The sequence below is a fragment of the Symphalangus syndactylus genome, chromosome 19, assembly GCF_028878055.3.
Source record: "Symphalangus syndactylus isolate Jambi chromosome 19, NHGRI_mSymSyn1-v2.1_pri, whole genome shotgun sequence".
NCBI classification, from domain to species: Eukaryota; Metazoa; Chordata; class Mammalia; order Primates; family Hylobatidae; genus Symphalangus; species Symphalangus syndactylus.
In genome coordinates, this window is record NC_072434.2 from 11,249,527 (window position 1) to 11,262,279 (window position 12,753).

A 12,753-nucleotide genomic window follows, 5' to 3' on the forward strand; every position below is an offset into this window, starting at 1 on the left:
AAGTTATCAAGTGGCTTGAGGATCTAGGTGCCGGCTGGGCGCAGTGGCTCACGCCTGGAATCCTAGTACTTTGGGAGGCTGAGGCAGGAGGATCACCTGAGGTTGGGAGTTTGAGATCGGCCTGGCCAACATGGTGAAATCCTGTCTCTACTAAAAATATAAAACTTAGCCAGGTGTGATGTTGCATGCCTATAATCCCAGCTACTCGGCAGGCTGAGTCACAAGAATCGCTTGAACCTGGGGGGCAGAGGTTGCAGTGAGCTGAGATTGCGCCACTGCACTCCAGCCTGGGCAACAGAGTGAGACTGTCTCAAAAAAAAAAAAAAAAAAGGAATCTCGGTGCCAGCCTTTTCAAAGCAGTTAAACAGATGCCTGGGACTCTGCCCCATATATTTAGTAGGTTTGGAGTAAAACCCCTAGTAGATATTTTTCAAAAACTTAACATATTGCTGATACAGAACCAAGCTGAAAACCACTAGCCTGGCAAAAAGCTCTGCACATTTTAAGTGCAAAATAATGTTAGAATAATGAATGCTTTACTACTGCCAAATGAATTTTGAATGAATAAATGATTTTACAGCCTATTTTAGTTCCCCTGGTATACATGCATGTTGCAACTGAGTTAAGCACTGTTTAAGTCCAGGCACAGAAAAGGAAGAGAGATCTGTTTTTTTTTTTTTTTTTTGGTGGATACAAAATAAAATATAGGTATAGCAATCACATCCCTCCTTCTTAATCTTATCTCTGGGCTTACGGTAGTATTCTTATGATTAGCGGTTTTATGACTAGGGCATTCTTCCTGTAGCAAGCAATACAAATAAAATGTCTAGCCCCTCTTAGACTAGAACTAGAATGTGCTGAGCTCCTGTTTTCCAGTGCTTACAAAATTGGCCTAGAGCAAGCAAGATGAGTACCATACTACCCCAACCCAGGGCTGTTGCTAAGTAATAGGCCTTTAAAGCACTTTTTCCTTCTTTTTCATCTTAGCTCCTATCCTTCGGAGCCAGCTTGACTTCTCACTACCTCTTTCCTAAGGAGGGTTCTTACATCAGAAAATACAGAAGAGATTTAATATTCTTTAGTTCATTTACCCCATGGTGTTGTTACAGAGGAGTGGGAGTCTACTTTATCTCAAGAGAAAAAAGTTTGATGATATTAGATAAATCAAAACATTCTCTGGCTTCATTCAAAATAAACTTTGGTACATTTTAAATCAGCATGTTTAAACAAATCAATATGGTCTTTGGTTCTGTTTTTCAAGGGAAGATAAAACATGATTATATTCTGTCAAGGAGACTACCTGTACATAGGCTGTTTCCTACTATGCCTTTTTCATCTTAGCCAAGGTTAATTCATTATAAACAGAACTTTACCATCCTTTGTATCTAACTCAGCTACTGACAGTGAGAATAAAATGAAACAATCCAATTTGGATTTTTTCAACCCCTTTGCCAACATATATACATAAGCACACATCTCTGTTCCTTCTCTGTTCCTCTCACCTCCATCCTCAGCTATGTCTTTCCTCTTCTCTGCCCTGTGTGTCTGTTGACCCATTTTTCATATCAGGCTTTTAGAAAAGCCTTTAAGGCTACATGAGCCACACTGCCAGCTACTTAGAATTATCCCTTTCGGCGTTGTGTTTGATAGGAAAAGGATTTCTAGAGCTTCAGAGGCAATTCTTTGTGTGTGTAAGAGGGTGAAGGGGAGGAGGGAGCAGATGAAGGAGGGATGTGTTGTATCTTGTTAGAAATGTTAATTAATTTTCCCATAGAAACTTTTATTATAAATGGTTATTAGTTTCCAGAGTACTATGAGTGCTGATAGTGCTATTATTTTCCTATGAGGAAATAATGTTCTAAGTACTGAGTAACTAACATGAGTGCATTGCAGAACATCACCCATTAGTAAATGATAGAAATTACCTATGCAGTTTCACTTTGTGGTTGTCTTGTGTATGAAACATTGTGGCAACTAGGAAAAGCCTTCAGATTTCCTTTGTCTTTTGTTTTTTTTGGAGACAGGGTCTCTGTCACCCAGGCTGGAGTGCAGTGGCACGATATTGGCTCACTGCAACCTCCGCCTCCTGAGTTAAAGCAATTCCCATGCCTCAGCCTCCCTAGTAGCTGTGATTACAGGTGGCTGCCATCCCGCTGGGCTAATTTTTGTATTTTTTTTTTTTTTTTTTTTAAAGTAGAAACGGGGTTTTACCATGTTGCCCAGGCCGGTCTTGAACTCCTGGCAGCCTGGTGATCTGCCGGCCTCGGCCTCCCAAAGTGCTGGGATTACAGGCGTGAGCCACTGTGCCTGGCCTCCTTTGTTGTTTTTTTTAAGACTAATCAAAGGTTACTGGACAGAGATATTCTAAGATACTTATTCCTGTGAGGATATAATCAGCATTTTGTGACTGGTAAAATACTAAACAGAGACATTTGAAGTTGATGCTGTTAAATCCTTACCAAGCTATTCATTCTTAGTGAATTTTTTTTTTCCTGGTTCAGCTGTGACTCCAGGCAGGATCCAGAGAGGAGTTTTCCAGTCTCTTCTCTGGGTTTTGTAGAGACTTACTTTATCCTTCTATGTTAGCTTCTTCAAGCACTACATCAACCTTAAAAGGGCACAGGAAAGGGCAAATTCTTAATGAAATTTTTAGAAAATTGAATATTAACTCGTTTTTGTTGGTTGGGTTTTTTTTTAATTTTTTAAAAATCAGATTTAGTGAGGTATAATTTGTATCAGATAAAATTCACCAAATGTATGCAGTCATGAAACCATGACCATAGTCAAGACATAGAATATTTCCTTTACCCCAAAAACTTTCCTTGTGCCCCTGTGCAGTCAGTTCCCTCTCTCTAGCTCCTGGCTACCACCAATCTGTTTTTTGTCCTTGTAGTTTTGCCTCTTCCAGAATGTCATATAAAATAGAATCATACAGTAGGTAAGTGTAGTCTTTCGGGTCTGGCTTCTTTCACTCAGCATAATGATTTTGAGGTTGTTTTATGTGGTTAAAATAAGGTATGATTTCACAAATCACGCAGTTTATTACCATACAGAAAGAATTTTCCCTGCATTTTTCACAATGTTTAGAGAGGGAGAATAACAAGAACACATCTCACAGGGAACACATTTGATAGACAAAGTCCAGAAACCACATGTGAGTGAATACTAGTTTCATTTAGAGTCAAATTAGTAAAGTCTAATTGCGCATTTAGGATGGAAACAGGCCTCTGTGAATGTAAAGTCTAATTGAAGTTTGAGGTGTACCTTTCTATGAGATGTTCTCTGGAGAGATGATCTGACCAACACTGGAGATCCATGATGACAAGATTTTCAATGCTAGGAGCCATGTCTTCGGGGAGGGAGATTACACTCTATGTTCTTATCAGAGCAGAACATTTCACTCACAATAGCAGACTATGTGTTTGTAATCATTTCAAAGCTGCACAACAGAGATCCACCTTTGTTGTTGTATGCATCAGTAACTGGTTCCTTTTTTATTGCTGAGTAGTAGTTCATTGTATGGATATACCACAATTTGTTTATTCATTCACTAGTTGATTAACATGTGTGTTTCCAGTTTGGGGCTATTAATGAATAAAGCTGCTGTGAATATTTGCGTACAGATCTTTGTGTGGACATGTTTTCATTTCATTTGGGTAAATAGCTAAAAGTAGCATTGCTATGTATATAGTATGTTTACCTGTATTAAGAAAAACCAAACAAAAAATAAAATGCCTAGGAATACATCTAACCAAGGAGGTGAAAGATCTCTACACGGAGAACTACAAAACACCACCAAAAGGAATCTTAGGTGACACAAATGGAAAAACATTCCATGCCCATGGATTGGAAGAATCAATATCATTAAAATGGCCAAACTGCCCAAAGCAATCTACAGAGTGCTATTACTATCAAACTATCAACGTCATTTTTGACAGAATTAGAAAAAAAAAAACTCTTCTAAAATTCATATGGAACCAAAAAAGAGCATAAATAGCCAAACAAATCCTAAGCAAAATAACAAAACTGAAAGCATCAATTACCCAATTTCAAACTATTTTGTAAGGCCACAGTAACCAAAACAGCATGGTACTGGTACACACACAGTCACATAAACAGCAGAATAGAGAACCCAGAGATAAAGCTGCACACCTACAACCATCTGATCTTCAACAAAGTCGATAAAAATAAGCAATGGGAAAAGGACTCCCTATGCAATAAATGGTACAGGGATAGCTGGCTAGCCCTATGCAGAAGAATGAAACTGGACCCCTACCTTTCACCATATACAAAAATTAACTCAAGGTGGATTAAATATTCAAATGTAAGACCTCAAACTGTAAGAATCCTAGAAGAAAATCAGCCTTGGGAAAGAATTTGACTAAATCCTCAAAAGCAATTGCAACAAAACCAAAAATTGACAAGTGGGACCTAATTAAGCAAAAGAGCACCTGCACAGCAAAAGAAACTATCAACAGAGTAAACAGCCTACAGAATGGGAGAAAATATTTGCAAACTATGCATGTGACAAAGGTGTAATATCTAGAGTCTATAAGGGACTTAAACAATTCAACAAGCAAAAACCAAATAACCGTATTAAAAAGTGGGCAAAGGACATGAAAAGGCATTCTCAAAAGAAGACATACAAGCAGTCAACAAACATGAAAAAAATGCTCAGCTTCAGTAATCATCAGAGAAATGTAAATTAAAACCATAGTGAGATACCATCTCACACCAGTCAAAATGGCTATTATTGAAAAGTCAAAAAATAACATGCTAGTGAGGCTGTTAAAAAAAGGGAATGCTTATATATACACTGTTAGTGGGAATATAAATTAGTTGAGCCAGTGTAGAAAGCAGTTTGGAGATTTCTCGAAGAACTTAGAACTGCCATTCAACCCAGTAATCCCATTACTGGATATATACCCAAAGGAAAATAAATCATTCTGCCCAAAAGACACATGTACTCATACGTTTATCCCAGCACTGTTAACAATAGCAAAGATGTGGAATCAACCTAGATGCCTGTCAGTCATGGATTGGATAAAGAAAATGTGGTACATGTACACCATGGAATTCTATGCAGCCATAAAAAAGAATGAAAACATGTCTTTTGCAGCAACATAGATGCAGCTGGAGGCCATTACCCTAAGCAGATTAATGAAGGAACAGAAAACCAAATACTGTAGGTTCTCACTTATAAGTGGGAGCTAAGCATTGGGTACACGTGGACATAAAGAGAGGAACAGTAGACACTGCGGACTCTTAAAACTAGGGAGGGAGGGAGGGAGAGGGGAAGAGTTGAAAAACTGCTTATTGGGTACTATGGTCACTACGTGGGTAATGGGATCATTCGTACCCCAAACTTCAGCGTCTCACAGTATACCCATTAGCAAACTTGCACATGTACTCCCTGAATCTAAAATAAAAGAAAAATGAAAAGTAAAGGGAAGAGTCAGAGGGTTGTCAAAAGAGCTGTACAGTTTTACTTTCCCACTAACAATGTATGAGAGTTATAGTTACCCCATATCCTCATTAGCACTTGACATTGTTGGTCTTTGTAAAGTTTTTCCCATTCTAGTGAATGTGTAATGGTATCTTATTGGAGTTTTAAATCGTCATTTCCCTGATGACACTGTTGAGCATCTGTTCATGTGCTTATATTTGCCATCCATATTTCTTCCTCAATGAAATTTCTCTTCAATTCTTGTCCATTTAAAAAGTTGGTTTGTATTATGGAGTTAAAACAACTGTGGATGAAGTCCTTTATCACATACATGTTTTGTAAATGTTTTCTTTCAGCATGTGGTTGTCTTTTCATCTTCTCAACAGTGTCTTTTGAGGAGCAGAAGTTTTAAATTTTGATGGAATTTAACTTACCACTTTTTTATTTTATGGTTTATGCCTTTTGTTTTATCTAAGAATTCTTTGCCTAACCCAGGCTCATAAAAATTGTCTTTATGTCTTCTTCTACATAGTTTATAATTTTAGCTCTTACACTGAGGTCTGTGGTTCATTTTGAGTTAATTTTTGTGTATGATGCAAGTTAAGGGTGGAGGTTGTTTCTTTTTGCTTATGCTTATCTAGTTTTTCCAGAATCACGTTTCAAAGGTTATTCTTTCCACACTGAATTATGTTGGTACCTTTGTTAGATCATTGATTTGAGAACTTTCTTCTTTCTTAATATAAGCCTTCAATGTTATAAATGTTTCTTGAAGCACTACTCTAGTTGTATCCCATAGATTGTGCTTTTATTTTCATTCAGTTCAAAATATTTTTCTAATTTCTTCTTTTCAGCTGTGGGTTATTTATTTATTTGTTATTTAAAAAATATTTTTTGGGATGGGGTCTTGCACTGCTGCCCAGGCTGGAGCCCAGTGACACAATCACAATTCACTGCAGCTTCAACCTCCCAGGCTCAAGTGATTTGTCCACCTCAGCCTCCTCAGTAGCTGGGTTCACAGGCACACACCACCACACTTGGATTTTTTTTTTTTTTTTTAGAGATGTGGTCTTACTGGTGTTGTTCAGGCTGGTCATGAACTCCTGAGCCCAAGCAGTCCTCCTTTTCTCAGCCTTCCAAAGTGTTGAGATTACAAGCATGAGCCACCTATGGGTTAAACGTGCTTTTTTTTTTTCTTATTTCTAATTCCATGTGGTCAGAAAACATACATTGTATAATTTCAGTCCTTTTAAATGTGTTGAGATTTATTTTATGGCTTTGAATATTCTTAACTCTTACCTTTAAAAAATTTTTTTTCATTATTATGTATCTAAAAGTAGCAATTTCCAGATTACTATTTCAATATGCCATTTTTACTTTTAAAAGGGTAATGAATTATACTTTACCTGCTTCTTAAGAATGATTATTTCTTTACTATCTAGTAAATTATATTTGCTATTTTTGCTTTGTAGCCACAAATATGCAAACTGTTCTTCCCTCTCTGTGCTTTTTTTTTCCATAGGTTTAAGATCTGGCAAACTTGGTGAACAATGTGAAGCAGTTGTTCGCTTTCCCAGACTTTTTCAGAAGTATCCATTCCCTATTCTTATCAATTCTGCATTCCTAAAGTTAGCTGATGTTTTCAGAGTTGGGTAAGTCTTTTTAAAGCCTCAATGTCCTAAAGTACTTTGTTCATATTTCTTGTTTTATATTGTGGTCTTTTTCTTTTTGCCTTTTAGGACTTCCACCTGGTTAGTTACCATTAGTGGACACACATGACTGTGTGCAGCACATCAGTGTGAGATTTAATGACATTTAAAGCAAAAATGAAGAGTGTAATTTAGACAATACTTATTTCTTTGGAGAACAGAATAAAATTAAGACAACCTTAATATTTTACTGTATACTTCAGGAAAATCTGTGGCTTTGTACAGATTGTTTTTGAGAAGTTTCTGATTTAATTTAATAATTTATTTTATAGCATGAGATGCATGTCTGTGAAGCACCTGAAACATGTAAGCACTGAATACATGCCTGTTTGCTTTTTCTCCCCCCGACCATTCCATCTTCTGCTGCTTTCTGCCATTCTCCATGCACTCGTGCTCATATGCACACAATACCACACTAGAAGGAGAAAAGAAGTTGTGGAATAAGCCCAAGAGAAGAGAAAGACCTTCTGACTTCCTGGCCTTGGTTATAATATAGTTTGAGGAGATTTAGTTCTGCTCTAGGTCTTCTTGTGTCACTGCCATTTTGGTGTCTTGCAGCAAGACTATATAGCATAGCTAACTGCTTATGCTTAGTGTCCACCTAAAGTACAAACTTTAAGTAACTCCTTTAGTAGTGAAACAAATAATTAAGATTGAAAAATATTTGTGTGTTGCTAAAATTTAATATTATTAGTGTTGCTTTGGTTCCTAATTAAATATTACTTTCTAAAGTGACCTAATTTATTTTATTTCTGGTTTTTCTAGAAATAATTTCCTGAGGCTATGTGTTCTTAAAGTTACCCAACAAAGTGAGAAACATTTGGAGAAGATTCTAAATGTGGATGAATTTGTGAAGAGAATTTTTTCTGTGATTCATAGTAATGATCCTGTGGCAAGAGCCATCACCCTCCGGTATACCGTGTTATAATAATTCACTATAAGATTATTCGAATTGTAATTATGTACAAAAAAGGCAGTACATTTACATTTTTCATTTTGAATATTAGGAGTTGTTTTTTGACTAAGAGTCGAGGCAAAACTGTGATAACCATCCCAATCTGCAAATGCTTTTTAGCTAACATATGTGTTAACTGTTTTGGTTATAAATTGTTGCCTAACTTGTGTTTGAAATGAATCTCTATGTAGGTAGGTGTTCTGATCAAATAACTTGGTGGATCTCAATATAGCTTTGCCTCAGCACATTTTGAGCTTTGCGTTACTGCCCTTGTCCTTAATGTTTTCTGTCAGTTTTCTATATTCCTCCTTGATTATGTGATTGTTTTTAATGTGATAAATCATATTTGATTTCATTGGAGAACATCAGATATAGCCACTATAGTTTCTTTAGCTTTTTCTTTTCTTTCTTGGCATATTTAAAAAAATTATTTGTTAGAATTTCATTTTGTAAGCCTTATATCCAGTTCGAACCATATTCTCTTTTTAGCTCTGCCATTTATAGTATCATATCTATAACTTTTTATATCTTTTGAAATTCACTTTCCTAAATTATAGGGTTCATTTCTGACCTAGCCTGCCCAGACAGTCTTCTTTTTAACCAGGAAGTTTGGGATGTCACATCTTCCCTATGTGTCCTTTTTTCCACACCAGGAATCAGTTCTTCCTTCTTGTTCAGAATTTAGTGCTTTTGTCATTTCTTTGCCTTTTGAGTGATTAAATTGTGAGTAGTATGTGATATTTTAAAGTCAGTTCATTGATTTTCATCCTTTGAAAGCTATATTCAATATAATTTATGTATGTATGTATTTATTTATTTATTTATTGAGATGGAGTCTTGCTCTGTCGCCCAGGCTGGAGTGCAGTGGCGTGATCTTGGCTCACTGCAACCTCTGCCTCCTGGGTTCAGGCAATTCTCCTGCCTCAGCCTCCCGAGTAGCTGGGATTGTAGGTGCCCGCCACCACACTCAGCTATCTTTTTTTACTTTTAGTAGAGACAGCATTTCACCACGTTGGCCAGGCTAGTCTTGAACTCCTGACCTCAGGTGATCTGCCCGCTTCGGCCTCCCATATTGTTGGGATTACAGGCGTGAGCCACTGCACCTGGCCCAGAATTTAAATTTAAGATATTTTTACCCTTTACTTCAGCAAATATACCTATAGGAATTTTTTTAATGAATCATTTTTAAAAGTTGGTGAATATATGTATATAGATGATTATAGTATCATTTTTGTAGATTGAAAAATTGGGGAAAAATCAACATGGGAATAGCTATTTGTGAACTACTGTATAACTTATAAAGAGTAAAGTGAGTTGTGAGTCTATATATACTGACATAGAAAGATAATAAGTTTTAAAAAGTAGTCAAATAGTATCATTTTATTAACTCATTTTGTCAGTTAATATTAATATATATGTTTATATAGGCTCAGAAAAAAATCTAGAGGAATATATACTGTTAACAGTGATTATTTTTGTTAGAGCCTTTGGGTTATAGATTACAAGAGGCATAGCCGGGCACGGTGGCTCAAGCCTGTAATCCCAGCACTTTGGGAGGCCGAGGTGGGTGGATCACGAGGTCAGAAGATCGAGACCATCCTGGCCCGTCTCTACTAAAAATACAAAAAATTAGCCGGGCGCGTTGGCGGGCGCCTGTAGTCCCAGCTACTCGAGAGGCTGAGGCAGGAGAATGGCGTGAACCCGGGAGGCGGAGCTTGCAGTGAGCCAAGATCGCGCCACTGCACTCCAGCCTGGGGGACAGAGCGAGACTCTGTCTCAAAAAAAAAAAAAAAAAGATTACAAGAGGCTTTTCCATTTGACTTTTTTTTGTAATGTTTGAATTGGTTTTCACAAACATGGTTTTTTTTTTTTTTATCAAAAGATAATAGAGAAGAATAGAATTTAACTGGTAGAATGAATTTCATAAATAATTTAGAGCTAGCCTGAATATTTTGATAAGAATGTAGATTAATATTTGAATGTTAATCATTTTGCATGCTTGCCCTTCTCTAAGTCATGGCAATTGACTCTTGCCTCAATTCCTTTTCTAAGCACTGTGGTTATCAGTAAAGCCAGCGATCTCTAGAAAGCTTCCAAAAAGAAGGGTCACTTTAAAGGAAAAAAAAATTAGATTGAAATCAGATTTTTCTACAGTAACACTTGATGCAATAAGTATTAAAGGAAAATTGAGCTAAGAATTTTATATCTAATCCAGTTTTCATTTATTTATTTATTTATTTTTTTTTTTGAGACGGAGTCTCGCTGTCGCCCAGGCTGGAGTGCAGTGGCACGATCTCGGCTCACTGCAAGCTCCGCCTCCCAGGTTCACGCCATTCTCCTGCCTCAACCTCCCGAGTAGCTGGGACTACAGGTGCCCGCCACCGCGCCCAGCTAATTTTTTGTATTTTTAGTAGAGATGGAGTTTCACCGTGGTCTCGATCTCCTGACCTCGTGATCCACCTGCCTCGGCCTCCCAAAGTGCTGGGATTACAGGCGTGAGCCACTGCGCCCGGCCCAGTTTTCATTTAAAAAAGTAGTAAAATAAAAAGATTCTCAGGCACACAAGGCCTTAGGAGGTTTGCCATATAGGACCTGTTTTGCAAACATTCTAGAAGGAGGTACTCAAGTAAGAAGAGAAAAATTAAGCCAGAAGCAGTGGGAATAAGTCATTAAATGTGTCAGTATTAGCCTAGTCTAATCTTTTCTGGTATAATGGATTAATAGCCATTTGTTATTTCTTTTGAAAGATGTATAATTCCAAAACCTTCAAATTAAATATAAATTACATATTTAGTTCATTTTAGTTTCTTGCTACTAACAGTATTATTTTTAACAGTGCTAGGAACAGTACTACTTAATTGAGTGTAATTACAGGGAATAATTAGGTGATTACATGTCACATTCGAAGGTTATTTAGGATGTTGACTTTGAAGAAGGTTGTCATTGTAGGAACATTGTAGGTTTTGTTTACTGCAGTGTTTTGCAAATTTCTGAAATTTATGCCTTTCTGCTGAAAGGATTTTTCAAACTACTTTCTGTAGTTTATATCACAAACAATAGATGTTTTTCCTTTCTAAATGTATAATTTTATTATAAAGTAGACTGTGTTTTCCAAGCTTTACCTTCTGCACCATTGTTGATTCTGGTATGAGCCCCAGGGGCGTCCTCAACCACTGCTTTCGTGATCTTGAGGACATTTGAAAATCGTCATACCAATATTTACTGATGTGGAAAAAAAAGATTGGGAGCTCTTACTTTTTTTTACTTTGTGTATCTGCTTAACAGCAAAAAAAAAGTATTTTTAATGCTTTGCTAAAATGGACTTCTTTATGCAACATTGGAAAATTGATATTTTGATGCTTTAATAATTCAGAAGTTTCCTTCCTCGGCTGTTTGGTACCTGGGATGTACTTCAAGGTGATTGTTAAAAATTTTGCTTTTTAGATAAGCCATTTTAATTTTTCTGACATATTGAAATATGTAAAAGCATTTAAAATTTGAGTCATGGATTTCTAAAGTTATGCTTTATTAACTGGAGTTACATGGAATTACCTATGAACTTTAGTTTTGATAATCTGACTTTGCCTTGCCTCTTCTTTTTCTGACCTTGACTTTATTGCATGCCCGATCTTCTTGGGTTTCTCTGTTTCTGTAGGATGTTGGGAAGTCTGGCATCAATAATTCCTGAGAGGAAGAATGCTCATCATAGTATTCGTCAGAGTTTAGATTCACATGATAATGTAGAAGTTGAAGCTGCTGTTTTTGCTGCTGCAAACTTCTCTGCACAGTCAAAGTAAGCTTACAAAAGTACATCCCTTTTAGTAATCTGGCTTCCCAAGAAAAGTTTTTGAAGGAAAAACTGATCAACTTATATAAACACTAAGAGATACAGGAAAGTGTAAATGACAAGGTATGTTTTCCAAGAAGGTTTACCTTATGTTGGGGAAAGAAGACTTAAATTCATAAAATAGAAAATGTAAGTACAAATGTTGGCATTAATTGTGTAAATGAAATGAGTTTCCAGAAGGACAGGATCAGCATAGATTAGTTGGAGAAAGCTTCACTGGGTAGCAGAAGCTTTGTTCATTGAGTAGCTTCTCCCAGATATATACATCTGTAATACTAAATTGCTTACTTACTGTCTTCTAATGTTAATTTGTTTTGCATTAGAGCTGTCCACAGTTTGGCAAAGACAATAACTTGAATTAAAACCAATTTTAACCTATTCAGAATGTCATGTCCTACACTGTTGTTTTACAGAACAGTATTTTGTTTTGGGCAGGAGGATTAAATGTTGACCATGGTTTTATTACTATGTTTGATTGGCTTCCCTTCTGTAAAAGAAAATACAATATCTCCCTGACTGACAGGAAAAGTAGCATTGCCTTCTGGGGTGCGTTTTGGTAATATGTATGAAAAGCCTTAAACAGGTACATCCCTTTGACCCAGGAAATCACTTCTAGAGTTTATCCTAAGATAACAGCAATATGTACTGATAATTATTTGTATGGATGCTAGTTGTAGTGTTACTTGTAACAACAAAAGAAATGAGAAGCAACCTGAATTTCTGCCATTGAGCTTAGATTAAATTATGATCATACAATAGAATATGGTAACAACTTAAAACAAATGTTTTTAGAAACATT

The 12,753-nt window shown here is 36.5% G+C and overlaps 1 protein-coding gene and 1 non-coding gene across 8 annotated transcripts in view; one reads left to right on the forward strand and one right to left on the reverse strand.

The window, feature by feature from the left end:
• Positions 1-12,753, forward strand: part of INTS7 (integrator complex subunit 7) — a 101,389-nt gene that overhangs the window by 7,802 nt on the left and 80,834 nt on the right. For 6 of the 7 annotated variants that reach the window (XM_055234963.2, XM_055234966.2, XM_055234964.2 and 3 more), the window contains 3 exons: positions 6,966-7,095; positions 7,918-8,064; positions 11,763-11,900. In XM_055234963.2, coding sequence (XP_055090938.1) covers positions 6,966-7,095; positions 7,918-8,064; positions 11,763-11,900 — 415 coding nt within the window. The remainder of the gene's footprint in view (positions 1-6,965; positions 7,096-7,917; positions 8,065-11,762; positions 11,901-12,753) is intronic. The other variant, XM_055234967.2, reaches the window with a different exon arrangement.
• LOC129459084 (small nucleolar RNA SNORA26) lies at positions 2,500-2,621 on the reverse strand. The gene has a single exon (XR_008649892.1). It is a non-coding gene; the product is annotated as a small nucleolar RNA SNORA26 (small nucleolar RNA).